Source organism: Gossypium hirsutum, chromosome D12, assembly GCF_007990345.1.
Source record: "Gossypium hirsutum isolate 1008001.06 chromosome D12, Gossypium_hirsutum_v2.1, whole genome shotgun sequence".
NCBI lineage: Eukaryota > Viridiplantae > Streptophyta > Magnoliopsida > Malvales > Malvaceae > Gossypium > Gossypium hirsutum.
The window spans coordinates 32,177,701-32,195,656 of NC_053448.1; the positions used below are offsets into that span (position 1 = coordinate 32,177,701).

Below are 17,956 nucleotides of genomic sequence, written 5' to 3' on the forward strand. Positions count from 1 at the left end.
TCGGAGTTCTTTTCAATTTACCAGCCTAACTGGGTGTTACAAAATTCATGAAGGCCAATAACTTGAAGCTGATTGGATACATAGACAGTGACTGAGCTGAATCAACTGATGACATGAAGAGCACATTAGGCTACTTCTTTACACTTGGTTCAACAATGTTTTGTTGGAGATCAAAGAAGCAAAGTACAGTGGCTCAATCAACAGTTGAAGCAAAGTAAGTGGCTACTGTCAACCAAACCATCTGGCTAAGGAAACTTATGTTTGATTTGAACTTGATTCAAGGGGAAGCAACATAGATTTATTATGACAACCAATATGTTACTGCAATTGCAAAGAATCCGATGTTTCATGGCAAAACAAAAAACGTTAAGATCAAATTTTCATTTTTTGAGATAAGTTGAGCAATCAAAGGAAGTGTGCATTGCAGTTCTGAAGATCGACTCGTAGACATTCTAACAAAGCCTGTTGGGACTGCTAAGTTCAAGACGTTAAGAAACAACATTGGTGTTTGCTACATGGAGGCCAAGGAGGAGTGTTACAAGTTGGCCAACGATGCAGCTGATGAAACTTGTTGCATTTTGACTCTGTTTGAAGCATGCTAGCTTAGTTTAGTTTCTTTTAGTTTCATTTGATTTGATGCTAACTAATGTATTTGAGGTGCATTGGTTTGATTAGGTGCTGATTAACTCTTTATGCTTAAGTGCAAGCAATGTTTTGTAAGTTTCAATATAGTTAGTGGGGGTAGTTATGTATTTGGTAATGTTTAGTGACGCTTACTAGTGGAATGGATAAGAAGAAATTTTTTCAGATTCATTTTTATGTTTCTTGTTGCTCGTGTTTTATCCGTTCTTTGTTTTTACTTCTTTTAAATCCCCAAAAATTTATGCTCTATCTTTTTAAAGGCAGTAAGGTAGGCAACAGAATCCAAGGAGTCTATTACAATCCAACCAGGAGCTTGAAATATAATTATAATAATTAAAGGTCTATTTGTTTCACCAAAAATTGCTTCCAAAAAATGATTTTTGAAAAATAACTTACTTTCTTGGATGAATCTGTGTAAAATATATTCTGTTGTTTGAAAAATTTCTTAAAATATTTCATAAAAGTTGTTTTCAATGAAATAAACATACATTTGATATTTTCTTATTTTTTTTCATCGTTTAATTGATTTTATTTTATATATATAATTTTATATTATTTTTGCATATAATAAAAATATTTTGTTAAATTCAGGTTCATTACAACGTTATTTTTTAGTTAGATGACTACCAAGTGAGTATTTTTTATTTACAAATGTGGCATCAACAAAATTGACAAAAAAATTTAATAATGCAAATAATTGGACTTGATTTTCAAATCTGAAAAGTAAAGGGACTAAATTTTTTAAAATAAAAGTACAGAGACTAAATTGCAAATTTGTGAAGAGTATATAGACTTATGGCATATTTTAACCTTTATATTACAAAACATTTATTATAAATATATTTATAATTGTAATAAATATTTATTATTAAAATATTAATATTGAATATTTTCAATAATATGTGCAGAATATTATTTAAAATTATTATTTTTAAAATAAAATTGAAATATTAAATAATTTATTATATGACTAAATATAAATAATTAAATATGTATGTTTAATAATATTAAAAAATATAATATTTTATATTAATATTTTAATATTTTAAAAATAAAAATAAAATTTATTATCAATATAATAATATTAAGCTTGATTTAAGTTAATTTTTATATAAAAATAAAATTACTTATAGAGGAGCTTTTTTTCGGAAAATACTTACGCTTTTCAAAAGGGTAAGTCTGTTATACATCACTAACCACCAACCCGAGTCCTAGATAGGATCCGGGTCACCTACCCATGACTCAGTGAGAGGTGAACCAAGGGTAGTTCATGATCAAGTGAGAGGCGAACCGTGAGAGCACAAGGGTAGTTCGTAGACCCAGCTCGCAAGACAGGCTCACGGATCTAGATTGCACAAACCAAGGGAAGGCCATGGTCTTAGCTCGCATGTGTCCAAGGAGCTCACAAAAGGGGGACCGCAAGCTCCACAGGCAACCCAGAGTGAAACACATGTCTAGCAGGCCTAAAGCCCGCACGAAATGTTAGTATTAGAAATAGAAAGGACCATGTGCTTAGCCAACAACCCAGAGTGAAACACGTGTCCATTGAGCCTGAAGCTCGCACCGAATGTCATTACAAAATAGTGGGGTCATATTATGAGTTTTAATAGCATGTATAAATACCCGAACACTCCCATTAATAATACACAAGACAAATTACTCAACAATTGGTGCGGTGAGCATGGACACACTTCTGATCATTAGATTTCAACAAGTTTGGTTTTCTTTTCTTCGGTTGGAAAATAGAAATGGCTCACCCAAATGAGAACTTTCCCTCCAAACTTTCATTAAAACAAGTCAGAGCCTCAGACCCCGACGATCACCAAAATGACGTGGATTTATTTGCTGAATGGTTCGTTGATAGACCGGAGAACTTCAGTAATTCAGTTCACTAAAGAGTTTCTAACCCTTTGGACCTAAATGTTTCCGCTGGCCAAGGGTTGTCGCTTCTACATAACCTAGAGGCACCCCCATATCAGTTTTTTTTTTATCCATGAGCAAATGAGGTCCATGAGGGATAGATGGTCGCTTAGGAGGCACAATTCGAGCAACAATAGGCTCTTCAGGGGGAGCTGCTGAAACAGAATGAAGAGTTGAGAAGAAAAATACATTCTAATAAATCTGGCTTTCAAGATAATGTAAACACACAGGATGAGGTAATGGGCATGCAAGTGAAAGAATGGCAAAATGAGATGCATGAATTACAGAGGGATGTGAGGGCGTTACACCCTGAATCTCGGAACATGGATTGGTTATTCTACTCCAACAACCCATTGGCCCCTGAGATCGCAATAGTGAACCTACCAGGTGACTTCAAGGTCCCAAAGGATATGTTCGAGGGAATTAGTGGCCCGTGATCCCTCTTGATGCAATACAATGAGTACATGAATGTGTTGGGGGCATAAGATGTAGCAAAGTGCAAGACTGTAGCTAATACAGTTGTACTTGTTCTTTAGTACAGAAAACCAATATAGAGATTAGTGGAAAGCGTGATTGTTGATTCAATATAGTTCTTTTTTAATGCTTGCAATGACATATAGTTTATTTTTCTCCATGCTCATTAACTACATAAGTTGCCCACTTCAAGAGTGGTCTTATATCTAAATACATTTGTGTTAGAATATAGAAAAAGTAAGGCTCTTTAACATAGGTCACTAAGATGTTGATACAAATTGTTTTTGATTTGTGCCTTCGCTTGTTACAATTACAGTCCATGTGCTCCCAAGATCCCATTAAACACATTTTACTGCAGGAGAGTAAAAAAATAGGATTATCTTTGCATTGGAAATTAAATTTGGATTTGCTTTCTAATAAGTAGTTGTTGAAGATTTGAAAGATATCTTGTTGGTTGCTTGGAATTAAAATATGCAATGACAACCATGTAAGCTCAGTCTTCAAGGTAATTATTCTAACGAGTAGGCCATTTTATATACCTTGAAGTTAAAGTTGGTGAAGAATATGAGGTTATCATCACAAGCTTCGCAAGTACCTTAAATTTTTCACCTAATGATTTAGATAAATTTTTTGCTTTATTTGTGTATAGCCATTTTGGAGATAGATTATTTCTAAGGCTAGCAAGTTCAATACCGCAGCCTCCAAACAGTTAGTGAGAGTTTAAAGCTCTCAACTGTAATATTAAGGCTCGCATATAAAGTACCACAGCCCCCAAAAGGTTAGCGAGAGTTCAAAGCTCCCAGTTATTAGATTAAGGCTTATAAGTAAAGTACTATAGCCCTCCAACCATTTAGAAAGAGTTAAAAGCTCCCAACTGTCATTATCAAGACTCGTAAGTTCAATACCGCAACCCTCCAAATAGTCAGTGAAAGTTAAAAGCTCTCAGCTGTCATTATTAAGGCTCACAGGTTTAATATTGCAGCCCCCAAACAGTTAGTGAAAGTTTAAAGCTCTCAGTTGTAATGTTAAGGCTCACAGGTAAATATCGTAGCCTCCAAAATAGTTAACGAGAGCTAAAGCTCCCAAATGTAATCTTAAGGCTCGTAGATTTAATACCACAGCCCTCAAAATAGTTATCGAGAGTTAAAAGCTCTCAACTGTCATTATTAAGGCTCGCAGGTGTAATACCGCAGCCCCCCAAACAGTTAGTGAGAGTTAAAAGCTCTCAGCTGTCATTATTAAGGCTCACAGGTTTAATACTGTAACACCCCGAACCCGAGACCGTCACCGGAGTCGAACACGAGGTGTTAACAGACTTTAAACCACTTATAAATAAATTTTCCCAGACACTGCCAATCTGCGTACTAGTCGCTTTAAAAATCATATCTTGAGTTTAGAAACTCGGAATCCAGTTCCGTAAATTTTTCCTGAAACTAGACTTATAAGCCCATCTACATATTTTTTTCTAGAATTTTTGGTTGGGCCAATTAGTACAGTTTATTAGTCAAAGTCTCCCATGTTACAGGGATCGACTACACTGACCTTTGCGCATTACGACTTGGATATCTCCCTGCACAGAGCTTCAATACTGATGCTGTTTATTTCTATAGAAACTAGACTCAGAGAGGAATCTATACATATATGGAATGACTCCTAATTGTCTCTGGTTAATTTATAATGAATTTCCAAAGTCGGAACATGAAATCCAGAAACCGTTCTGGCTCTGTCTCACGAGAACCTGAATATCTCTTAACATACTGTCCATATGACCGTTTCGTTACTTTCCTATGAAAATAGATTCATCAAGGTTCGTTTACATAATTTATTAACTATTTAATTCCCTTCCTACTATTTTTAGTGATTTTCCAAATATACATCACTGCTGCTGTCAGCATCTGCCTTTAAGGTAGACTTTACCCATTTCATAGTTTCCATGATTCAACTAGCCCTTTTAGCATAAATAGCACAAATTATGATGGTGATTAACCATTCCCATGGCCAATCCTTGTTAAGCATATCCACACCTCTCAATAACCATGTCCATACCAAATGATTATAACATTATACTCAAACATATATAAGCCATTTTCGCATGGCTATCCAAAATTATACAAGTCCAAGGGGTCCATGACCCACAACAAAAAGGGTAGTCCTATACATGCCATTTCGAAGTTCAACCAAAATTGTACCAAAAAGGGGGGCTTTGATAGTGTGGGCGACTTCGACTTCAAAATCCCGAGTCCGATAGCTGGAGAACCAAAATCTATAAAACAGAGAATCAAGGAGACGAAGTAAGCAATTTATGCTTAGTAAGTTTTGAGCAAGGGATTCCAGCACAACAAAAGTATAGCATTCATGTAGCTAAACGGATAATTTCATATGCACAATTTTTCAATGTCATACTTACTTCACATTACCAACCCTTTCATTCATACACAAAGATCAACTTAGCCAAAGGCCGGTAGCTCATTTATCAACTGAGCGAATACTTATTTATAAGGGCTCAACTAATTCAAAGCACATACGAAACATACCTTAATGTTGGGATGTTTCAAGCGTATTAACTGAAATTTTTACAGCAAGATCATTCATTCCCAAATCACATACCTTCGGAATTTAACCGGATATAGCTACTCGTTCAAATGCCTTCGGGACATAGCCCGGTTATAGTAACTCGCACAAATGCCTTCGGGACTTAACCCGGATTTAGTAACTCGCACAAATGCCTTCGGGACTTAACCCGGATTTAGTAACTCGCACAAAGCCTTCGGGACTTAACCCGGATTTAGTAACTCGCACAAATGCCTTCGGATCTTAGTCCGGATATGGTCACTTAGCACAAAGCCTTCGGGACTTAGCCCGGACATCATTCAAATAACCATGCACATTTAACAATAAATCATGGCACATTCGTATTTCATTTTTGTTAGCAAAACTCGAACACAAGACACTTATCATTCTTGCAATTTCGGCCAATAGCCACACACAAAGAGCATGATTTTGATTTGCATAAAACATGATCTAATCAAATCATAATTTAAGCTCTTTTACTCAAGAACTTACCTCGGGTGTTGTCGAACGATTCCGATAGCTATTCGACCACTTTTTCCTTCCCTTTATCGGATTTAGTTCCCCTTTGCTCTTGAGCTTAATTAAACAAATAAATTGATTTAATCATTTGAGCATCGAAAAGAGGAACACAAGGCACTTAGCCCATATTTATACATTAGACATTAAAGTCACATATGTACGGAATCATGAATCAAACTCAACATTTTAGCTAATTTTCCCCCTTGGCCGAATTTTCTAAGCCAAGACAAAAGCATCAATATGCTTGCCTCTAACCAAATACATGCAACACCAATCTCCTTCCTATGGCCGAATATGCATGTCTATGTTGGGGCCGATTGCAACACTTAATACATTTTACAAGTATGGTCACTTGTATTGACTAAACACCATTTTGTTTCAAGTTCAAAACTTGGCTAATACACACATATATACACTAGTAAAGCATCCTCTCCCTTTCCATCAATTTAACACATGCATTACTCATTAATATACAAAAATTATATTCGGCCTTAGCACACAACTTGCTAACCGATTCTTCTCCATCTAGCAACCAATGCACATATGTGCTCACTCAAAAATGCTAAAAAGAAGATTCAAGAATCATCAATCCACCATCACATGCATCATTAACAAGCTTCATATTTAGCATGCAATGGCATTAACACAAAATACACCTAGGCCGAATATCATCCCCATGACATAGCAAAGATTTGAACCATGGGCTAATTAGAACTCAAGCTAGCAACTAAAAACATGCATGAATCTCATGGCACAGCCTCAAACATACCTTGATCTAGATACAAGTATGGCCAAACCTCCTCCTAATCCTCTTCCAAACCAAACATGAAGCAAGAACTCCTTCCTCCTTCCTTAGAATTTTCGGCCAAAAGAAGATGAAAAAGGATGAACAAAATTTTTCTTTTCTTTTCTTTTACTCACGGCAATGGGGGGGGGAAACAACCACACACTTTTTTTTCATCATATTCCCTTTCATTATTTTATGCCCATGCTCCTTATTTTATCATACTTCCCATGAAACACTAACTCAACATGTTTATGACATGTTCTTGCCCATCACACTTGGTCTACCATACTTGTCATGGCCGGCCACTACTAATTAGGGGGGAATTTGACATGCAAGTCCCCCTTTTTATTTCATGCACTAATAGGTCCTTATGCTTTGACCTATCACATTTCAAAATTTTCTCACATAAGTCCTATTTACTAAAATTCACCTACAATTAAACAAAATTCAAACACGAAATTTTCACACATGCACATGTACATATAATGAGCATCAATTATGACGGTTAATTATTTTTATGACTCGGTTTAGCGGTCCCGAAATCACTTCCCGACTAGGGTCAATTTTGAGCTGTCACAAATACTGTAGCCCCCAAAGAGTTAGCGAGAGTTCAAAGCTCCCAATTGTAATGTTAAGGCTCGCAAGTAAAATACTGCAGCCTCCAAAATAGTTAGCGAGGGTTGAAACTCCTAGCTATAACCTCAGGCTCGCAGGTTCAATACCGTAGCCCCCAAACAGTTAGCGAGATTTTAAAGCTTTCATCTGTAATATTAACGTTCACAAGTAAATTACCTTAGCCCCCAAATAGTTAGCAAGAGTTCAAAACTTCCAGCTGTAATATTAAGGCTCACGGATAAAGTATCATAGCCCCAAACAGTTGCGAGAGTTCAAAGCTCTCAACTGTAATATTAAGGCTCACAAGTAAAGTACCGTAGACCCCAAATAGTTACCAAGAGTTCAAAGCTCCCAGCTGTAATATTAAGGATCACAGGTAAAGTACCGCAGCCCCCAAATAGTTAATGAGAGTTAAAAGCTCCCAATTGTCATTATTAAGGCTCACAGGTTTAAGGCTGCAGCCCCCCAAATAGTTAGCGATAGTTAAAAGCTCCCAACTGTCATTATTAAGGCTCGTAGATTCAATACTACAGTCCGCCAAATAGTTAGGTAGAGTTAAAAGCTCCCAGCTGTCATTATTAAGGCTCACAGATTCAATACCGCAGCCCCTCAAATAGTTAGCGAAAGTTAAAATATCTCAGTTGTCTCCCTAAGGCTCGTTGATTCTATATCGCGGCCTCCAAACAATCAGCGAAAGTTAAAAACTCCCAGCTATTGATTTTAGAAAATTTTCTTAAGCTTAAAAAAGCTCGCGAACTAATATTCTTAGCTGTTGATTTTAGACAATTTCTTTAAAGTCCAAAATAGCTCATGAACAAATCTTCCCAACTATTAAATTTAGAAAATTTCCTTAAGCTCAAAATAACTCGCAAACTAATATTCCTAGCTGACAAATCTTGAAAAATTTTCTCTAAGTATAAAATTGCTCGTAGCTAGTGATTTTTGAAAATTTGTTTACGCTTAGGTGATAACAATATAGTCACGCAATAGATGTGAAGGACTCACAAAAATAATAACATTATAGTGTAATTGATGAAAATAAATTTTTTACTTTATTTCATGAGAAAAATACAAAAGCACTAAATAACTAAGGTACATTGGCTTTCTCTTCTCCCCTATCAGTGTTTTAGCCCGCGTTGTCATTCTTAGCAAAAGGGACCACATTGTCATTCTCAGCAGGAGGGTCCACATTGTTGTTCACAACAGGATGAGTCATGTTGTCATTCTCAACTGGGTCCTCATCTAAGTATCATTCTTAGCAGGAGGGACCACATTGTCATTCTCAGTAGGAAGGTCCACATTGTCGTTCATGACAGGATGAGTCATGTTGTCATTCTCAACTAGGTCCTCATCTAAGTATCATTTTTAGCAAGAGGGATCATATTGTCATTCTCAGAAGGAGGGTTCACATTGTCATTCACGACAGGATGAGTCATGTTGTCATTCTCAACTGGGTCCTCATCTAAGTAGGAATCCTGTGAATTTTTCTAGGTGGACACGAATGAGTCTCACACAGCACTCGAAGGAAAACACACGTCGAACCCTAGTGTACCCATATTCACATCGTAGAGAGCATCGAAATCAACCCTGCGAACGCCAAAAAGCCCACATGCGACGTGAGTGTGCAGTAAAATGTTAATCTTCAACTGAGAAATGGAGTTACACACATTCCTACTAGTCTCCTCCTTGAATTTTTCTAAGGCCTCAAGTTGTTTTCCCATAGTCCTCGCTACTTCAGCGTGGCATTCCGTAGTGATCCTATCTATTTGAACGGCGTGCTCTGTAGTAATCCTATCTAGTTCAGCTTGCGTAACCTCCTTATCTTCCCTCTCAGCAGCCACCTTACGTGATAACGCATCAGCCTTGACCTCAGCAGCCCCCAAGTGCTTCAAAAGGTCCTCATTCTGCTTGTTGATGAATTCAGTCTCCTTTCTAATCTAGTGGTACAGCTCGCGAACCCTTTCCAATTCTTCCTTAGTATCAACGAGCTCACTTTGAAAGCCCTCACCTAGCTCTAGCCCAACCATATTAGCTTTAGAAAGTGGGAACTAAAAAAAGGAAGCAAGGTTAGACACTGAGGGTTTTTGTGCGCTGCTTGAAGACCCCACGACGTGTGTATCCTTCCTTGCAGCTTCAAGCAAAGAAGGCTTTCAGTTTTAGGTAATATTAGCAGGATCATAAGGATACTCCTGTGCACTCAGATGACCACACCACAGAAACATGTCTCTATTACCTTCAACTGTTGCCTCTTCATTCGCAGGCAAGGATGGAGCAACATAATGAACAACATGATAAGAGTCCACATCAACAGGAATCGGCGAGCTGATAAGGGACACTGATGGCGAGCTTGTCGTGGGAGTAGTAGGATCCATTCACATCTTATGGCGCTGCTCCAAACGACCATTGTTCCCCTCTTCCTCACTAGTGAAAGCAATATTTATAGCCCCCCACAGCGGTCTTGCGCTTCCTGCGCGCGCCCCTTATCAAAGCATCGATGTCCATGGCCTCATTGTTTTCATGAGAAATATTGTTAGTCTCGCTCAAATTATTTTCGGAGCTGCGATCGATGCCTGCATCAGCAACAAGTCTAAGATTAGTGAGAGCGATAAGTAAATTAACATTCTGCCTACCACCTTCCTCTCGCAAAAATGTAGTAGAAGCCTAGAGATGAAGCTTCATCTCACAAAAATGATAGAAGAAATTCATTGGTTCTTTATTGTAACCTCACAGTATTAAACCCAACTCGTCCATAGAATTATAAGGCCACGTATTACTTTCAGGTTGTGCACCAACAGACTAGGGGACCTCCCTATTGTCACCACACCTCTACTCGTTGAGCTGAAACCTTCTAAAAAATAGCAAAACACATTCTTCGCCATTATAAGATCCTCCAGAACCAGCAAACGTCCAACATGAAGCCTCTAAAATTGAGTTAAGGCTTTAAGTGTAGGGAGGATTCGTTGAAACGAGCACATGTCTTGACTCGACGAAGACTACTTAATGGGTAAACCAAAGCCATTGCTGAGTTTACTGCAGACTCGAATGTACTTCCCCGATTCAGGTGAAGATTGGAAAATGGTTTACAATATTGCTCATCACCTTCTCGCGGAGAGAGAAATAGTAGAACCCTGATGAGTTCTCCCAATCGTGGCTCTTCAACTGATATAAGTACTGGAAAATGGAAAGCAAATGAACCACATTACACTGGCAGTAATCGATGAAGTACAACACAACGATCCACCATGAGAAACTCAAAAGTTGACCAGGAGCAATTTTGTAGTCATTGACCAAACTATAGAACAAAGGATGCACCGGTAGATAGAACCCAGCCTTGAGTGTGTGGAGGGGGAATAGGAAGCTATCCTCGGTGACTTTGCCCAGCCTATTAGAACTCTCTAGGATGGAAAACTTGTAGGGCGAAATGAGGATTCTTTATCCTTCACACGGCCAAAACTTGCCGTATTTCCTCTTTTTTTACAGTGTATGTGTAGAAGTTGTTCGCCACCAGAAACCTAGATGATCATTCTAGTGGTGGATGGCTTGGGATGATTCGGTTACCGACTCCCCTCATTCTCAACATGTTTGATAAAGAAAAGAAAAGAAACAAACAGAGAAAATTTTTTACCTTGAGAGAAATTTTTGATTGGTTCTGATTTTGAAAGCGTTAAGAATGAATTTTAGGGTTTTAAAGGATCCACTTCTTAAAGAAAAAATTTTCCACGCGATATAACGATTCCAATAACGATAAAGTCTCAACGATCAGATCCATGCGAGCACGATCCACCCAAACACGTGGCGAGGTAGACGTCAGGTTTTAATAGCTCTCAACGTACCCAACAAGCTACATTTAAATTCGAGGTGATAGATCTGAGAAGAGCGACTTTGTAAGGGGGACTATTGTTATACATCAGTGACCACCAACCCGAGTCCTAGATAGGATCCGAGTCACCTACCTATGACCCAGATAGATCTTACTAAATGATTGAGTGAGAGGTGAATCACGAAATGACAACAAAGAGAGTTCATAGACCTAGCTCGCAAGGAAGGCTTACGGATCTAGCTCACACGAACCAAGGGAAGGCCATGATCTCAGCTCGCATGCATCCAAGGAGCTCAGAGAAGGGGGACTGCATGCTCCACAGGCAACCCAGAGTGAAACACATGTCCAGCAGGCCTGAAGCCCGCACCGAATGTTAGTACTAGGAACAGAAAGGACCATGTGCTCCACAAGCGACCTAGAGTGAAACACGTGTCGAGCGGGTCTGGAGCCAGCACGGAATGCCAGTGCTAGGAACGGCGAAGTCAAGACAAAACAGTGGGGTCATATTGTGAGTTGTAATAGCATGTATAAATACCCGAACACTACCATTAATAACACACGAGACAAATTACTCAACAAAGTCATTTTACTGGAAAAAGGGCTAATTTTACATTGACCAAGTTATTTTTTGTGAAACAAACACAGGAAAATGTAAAAAACATTTTACGTAAAATCTTTTACATGTAAACAAACGGACTCTAAGTTTAAATGCAAAAAAAAAGTGTTTTCTAATAAAATTTTAACTTAGATATTTGATGGTGTCGAAATAAAATAAATGGGGGATTCTACCATGATCCATCAGCTCGAAGGTAATTGAAATGGTTGCGGAAACCAGACTCAACAAATAAATTATAATTATCTGTTTGCTTTTAAATTTATCTATTTTTAATGGATATTTGGTAAACCAAAAAAAAAATCAAGGGGATAAATCTAACGAGAAAAAGTATAACCAAAATTCTGGCAAAAAAAAAAAGAGTCGAATAACCAAAATGAATTGCTCAATTGATGCGGCATGGGAGGTAGGACTAGTACGGCGGGGCTTGGGTGAGTCGTAAGTGATGAGGATGGGATGGCAAGGCGGTTGATGGGTTGGGCGGAGGCTCAAGCTTGCGAGAGACATGGCACTTCGATTTTGTTTATTATTTAGTTTATTTAGTGTTTTTAGATTTTCTTCATGTTAGAAGAACTGCTAATGGGGTTGCCGATTTTGAGTCAATAGGGCTTGGATTGCGATAATGAGGCCTGCTTTGTTATGAATTATCCCCCAAAAGTTTCATAATATTGCAGTGATGGATTTTATTTTTTCTTGATACAACGATCATCGTGCCTCAATTGAATGTAACTTGGCTTCGACTATTGCACTTGCCCAAATACTACCTTCCTATTCTTCCAAACTAACCCCTTCAATTTTGGCTCTTCTCTGACATTTAATTTAGGAGAATTATATTGGAGCATTTAGCATTATTCAAAAAATAAAAAGAACAATAAGAAGAAGCATATATGCGAGGGATGAGCATTTATATCACTCTTTCTTAAGTGGAATAAGGACATATGTTCAATATGGACATGTTTACATTAATTTATTTTACTGAATTTTTGGAGAGTTAATTGTTTTTGATCGTGTTTAAATATGTATTAGATATTAAAGTATAAAGATGCAGGAGAAAAGAAGAATCAGAACAACACAGGTATTGATGCCTCATCTTCTTGTCCCATAAGCATCTTCTTTTGTGTTTTTCACTTATGCACTCTTCTAACAACTTAATCAACTTTATTCCTTCTTTCCATATCCAACCCAATCTCTCGTGCATTTTGTACCGTTAAAGTTGTAGCATAATCAAAGATCTACAGGAGAAAAAAAAGGCAGACGTGGGGGATTTGTAGTTTTTGAGTAACACATTTTACGTTTGGAAATTTGTGTTCTTATTTCACTCAATTTTGTATTTAAAACCAATACCAAAACCCTCAAATATCTTCTCTCTACCATAATGCTCTTACTTGAAGGATTCAAGGTATGCTTCGCATGTTTCTAATCTCACCACTCTTTGTTCTTCATTTCTAGGCTTTTTGCTCTTTTATCTTCCAGCGTTTTTATAATTCAGGTTAGAAAATCCTTACTATTTATTTATCTGAAGTTAATGTGCGAGTGCTGGATGTGTACGTGTCCGTCACAGGTGTGGTCTTTTTTCTAAGCTTGTGTGCCAGACATGAGTGTTAACTCGGGTAGAATACTTCAAAAATTTCAGGAGTGGGAACAACATAGATTTAAAGTTAATATCCGGTCAATTTCAACTAAACCTTTCAAGCCTTGATCCTTAATTAATACAACAGATCATTTTACCTATTTTCGATTTCTTATTTTACCATGTTCTCTCTATGTATTCTCCTAGGACATTGTTCCAGGTGTAAGGCAAACAGGGTCCAAGATGGATAAACTCAACTCACAGCTATATTGGCATAACTACTGCATAATCAAAGAGAATGAAAGGTTGAGGAAGAAGGCTCAACAGCTGAACCAAGAGAACCAGGCTTTGTTGTCTGAGCTGAGGCAAAAGCTAGCCAAAAAAGGACGTTCCAATCCAGACCAAGGCTCCTGTCTTTGCTCTACTTCAAACCCCAACTACAATCAACCGCATAAACCCTAAATCATAATTGGAGAAACCAATTGACATTCATGGCATTTATGTTTAGCTACGGAACCTTTTTTTATTTTTTTCTGTCTTTCTTCTTTAAGGTAGAAAAAAGAAGGGGAAATTGTTTATTTGAATAATAAAGTTATGAGCTACAAGATATAGAAGACAAATAATTTCAACTTTCTATTTGCTCCCTTGAACGATTGCCTTCGCAAATTAGAATTTGAGCATTGACTATGGCTGTATTTTTTTTTTGTTAAATATATCATAGGTCCTTGTACTCTTCCCAAATTTAGATTTTAGTCCCTATACTTTTATATCCTGAAATTTAGTCCTTCTACTATTTAGATTTCATAATTTAATTCCAATTGTTAATACACTTAAATTTAGATTTATTAAAATAATCTTAATAGGGTTAACAGTTGGATATGAATTTTGAAATCTGAAAAGTAGAAGGATTAAATTCTTAAAAATAAAAGAACATGGACTAAATTCCAAATTTGAGAATAATACAAGAACCTATGACATATTTCAATTTTTTTAAATAATTTTTTAGTTAAAATATTAAAAAGTTCATGAATGTTTTAGTTAAAATATTACACATTCTGAAAGAGTAAAAACTAAAGATCGGCATAGAAGTAAGTTATACAATTTGAAAAACTTTTTATGTTTGTGGGCATTACTCTCTTACAAGATCTAGTTTAAGTTCAATTCACTCACTAAATTACAACATCACTCCTATTTATTAACTAGATCACTCTATCCACTAAGACTTTTCCTTTGGAAACTTGGTTACAAATGAAACAGAAAAAACAATTTGTTTACAACAAAGTTGTACTAAAATAAGTTATCCACAATGAACAAGATAAGTGTTCTCAATCTCATTTATAAAAACTTTCAACAAGCCTTTCTTAGATAGACTTATGTTAGCTTATTAAAATTACAATCAATGTGAACTTCAATCTTTTTAAATTCAGCTCAAGCATTTCTATAACATCCTTTACCCGGTTTGACAATCAACGTAGATAAGTGATGTCAAATTGACACTTTCATAACTCATACAATTTTTTTCTTTTAATAAAAAACACTCATTTCGCACCTTCGTAAAAATTATTTAAACAATTGGTAATATTATAAAGGTTTAAATTCACATTAGAATCATTTCAAATCATTTAAAAGTCATATGGACATGTCTAATACATGAAATGAGTTTTTGAATCTCTTTAAGCTTGAAATGTGATTTTTCAGTATATTGAAGAAATAAGGTTAGACACAAAAACCAAATTATTTTTACACTTCAATTTTTTTCAATTATTTCGAGGTCTTAAAACATTTTTCAAATCATTTCTAAGGTCCTTACACAAAACTATAACATTTAGACCACATTTTGAGGTTGTTTTAGGGCTTAAAAACACAAATTTTAAGGTGCAATGGTAGAGGTATCGGTGCCTCTCCCCTATGCATCAGTATATGTACCAGATACTTTAGCAATTTGGCTAATGGAGATGCATGTATCAATACATGTCCTCCAAGTATAGATACTTCAGGTTTAAGAAACCTAAAATCACTTCAAAGCACTTCTAAAACATATCAAAACAATATTATATCATACCAGTAAGTTTCAAAACAATTTTAAAATATAATATAATTGTAACACCCAGAATTGACGGGTCCTACGTTGAGCGAGTAGCCTTAAAGGAATCTAAGTGGCGTAGTCCTATCCGCCCAATTGGCACCTTTAGCGTATACTTAGGGCGTTTAGTTAATAATAGAGTATAAGGTAAATACTATTTTCTGAAAGGTGCAGGTATGCAAAAATGAAGGGAATGATAAGAGTATTATGGGTTCTTTGGATAACGAAGATAACACCAAAGGTAAGGTACGCCAAGTTTGCTTAGTTATTTTGCAAGTTACATTTTTACAAGATGGTCAGGAATGAACAACGAGGTAAATCAAAGATACCTAAAGATTATAGACTCTTGTAAGCGTAACCTTACAGATGTTAACCCCTGAGAGGGTAGTATTAAATGTTGATGACACATGTTAAATTCCACTATGGAAGTAAACACCATTTCTGTCTTGCTTTGAAGTTGATCAGGGATATAACAACTCATTTTTCAGTGGTGTTGGAAACAGTAGTTTTGAGGCCACAAATCCAACGATTGAGTTCGTAAATATTATTATTTAATATTTACAGGTCAAATATAGTATTATATTAAATTTTAATTAGATAATATTAGTTATTTGAATGAATAGTTAAGTTCAAGTGGTTTGTCCCTAAGGTCAAATGGTTTTGGAAAATGAGGTATCGGGACCTCATTTCTATAAACCAAGCCTGTAAATATTTTTATTAAACATTTAAAGAGTTACTAAATAGGTTTATTGAAGTTTGGTTCAAAAATTTTAACGTTTAGATTATTAATTAAGGAAAAAACTAATTGTAATAGTTGAAAAAGTCAATCGCTATTAATTTAAATGTGTTAATTTATTAAAGAAACATGATTGGATGGATTTAATAGTGGAAGGGTTTGAGCTTAAATTATTTTAATTTTTATATGTTATTTTTATTATTAAAATAAAATAATAAATTTCAAATATGAAACATGAAAACCATCTTCTTTATTTTCCTTTCTTACAATGAAACGCCATTGTTAAATAGGTTGGAGGTTCGGTCATTTTCTTCCCTTGCATGTAAGTTGAATTTAAAACCATTTTTCATGATTTTTATATTTTTGAGATCGTTGTATCTTAATCTAGTTAACCCATGGACTAATTCGTAAAACTGTTAAATGTTTTGAGTTATGTCATTGATGAATTTGTGATGTTTTTGAAGTTTGATGATAGATTTATAAGTCTAATAGTTAAATAGGATTGTTTTGTAAAGTGATTTTAGTTAGTTTTAAGTTAAAAGATTGAATTGATAAAATATTAAATTTGGCATGAAATCTTTGTGAAATTTTAATAAATATGGTTTGTTTTGGTACAAGGGAAATTTTGGCTCGCATGAAATTGGGGTAATTTTTTTAGATTTGAAAGTTTCGGGTTAAGGGACTAAATTATATAAAAGGTAAAAGTTTAGGGTAAAAGTATAAAATATTGATAAAGGGTCAAATATGTGAATTTAGGTATTTTATGATATTTGAATCGATTAATTGAATAAAATTAATAAATTTAGATCAAGAAATGGATCAGTCTATTTATAAATGCAGGAAAGGAAAAGTCGTTGAATAGTCGTCATTGAAGTGTTCGTAGCTATTGCATTTAGGTAAGTTCGTATTAGGTTTATTATGTTTATAATGATTTGAATTCAATTATATATGTGTTTATGTATATATATTATAGTTAACATGATTAATTGAGGTAAGTAATGAAATGGAATTGAAGGATTGTTTTGTGAAGCATGGTAAATGAGTATGTGTGAATTGAATGGTATATCATATGAAATGTATATGAGCAGGTTAATCATGATTCAAACAAATAAGACCATAGTTGAAAGATGCTATGACATCATAATTCAAACGAGTAAGACCATAACTTAAAGACACTATGGCATCATGACGGAAGTGAGTAAGACCATAGCTAAAAGACGTTATAGCATCATAGTAAATAGGACTAAGACCATAGCTAAAAGACAATATGACATCCTTTGATAGTTATTTAGCATGTACTATGTACCATTGATGAATACCATACCGATGGCTTGAGATCCTATATGTGTTGTGGATTCTCTGAAGCTTGTGTGAACAACATCGTGTATCGGTTAATTTCTTTTTGTCAACTTATGTGAGTATTACCCTCCCGTGTATCCAAAGTCAATTTACTATTTTTCTCTAAGTAAAATAGTTAATAATTGAGTTTGTTGTTGGTGACAAGGTGTTTTTAAAAGTGTCACCCTGGAAGAAATTTTTGAGATTTGGCCAAAAAGGGAAGCTGAGTCCTCGTTTTATTAGACCATATGAGATCACTGAAAGAGTG

The 17,956-nt window shown here is 35.7% G+C and overlaps 1 protein-coding gene across 2 annotated transcripts; it reads left to right on the plus strand.

The window, feature by feature from the left end:
• Positions 1 to 13,121: 13,121 nt before the first annotated feature.
• LOC107947509 (protein LITTLE ZIPPER 4) lies at positions 13,122 to 14,177 on the plus strand. Of its 2 annotated transcripts, XR_001697145.2 has the most exons (3): positions 13,122 to 13,360; positions 13,523 to 13,618; positions 13,739 to 14,177. XR_001697145.2 is itself a non-coding variant. In XM_016882143.2 (2 exons), the coding sequence occupies exons 1-2, from the start codon at positions 13,337 to 13,339 to the stop codon at positions 13,991 to 13,993; spliced, it is 279 nt and encodes a 92-aa protein (XP_016737632.1). In that variant the 5' UTR covers positions 13,172 to 13,336; the 3' UTR covers positions 13,994 to 14,177. The 2 variants fall into 2 exon arrangements, 1 of the variants encoding a protein (XP_016737632.1); XM_016882143.2 differs by lacking the exon at positions 13,523 to 13,618 and having other exon boundaries at positions 13,172 to 13,360.
• The last annotated feature ends 3,779 nt before the right edge of the window (positions 14,178 to 17,956 follow it).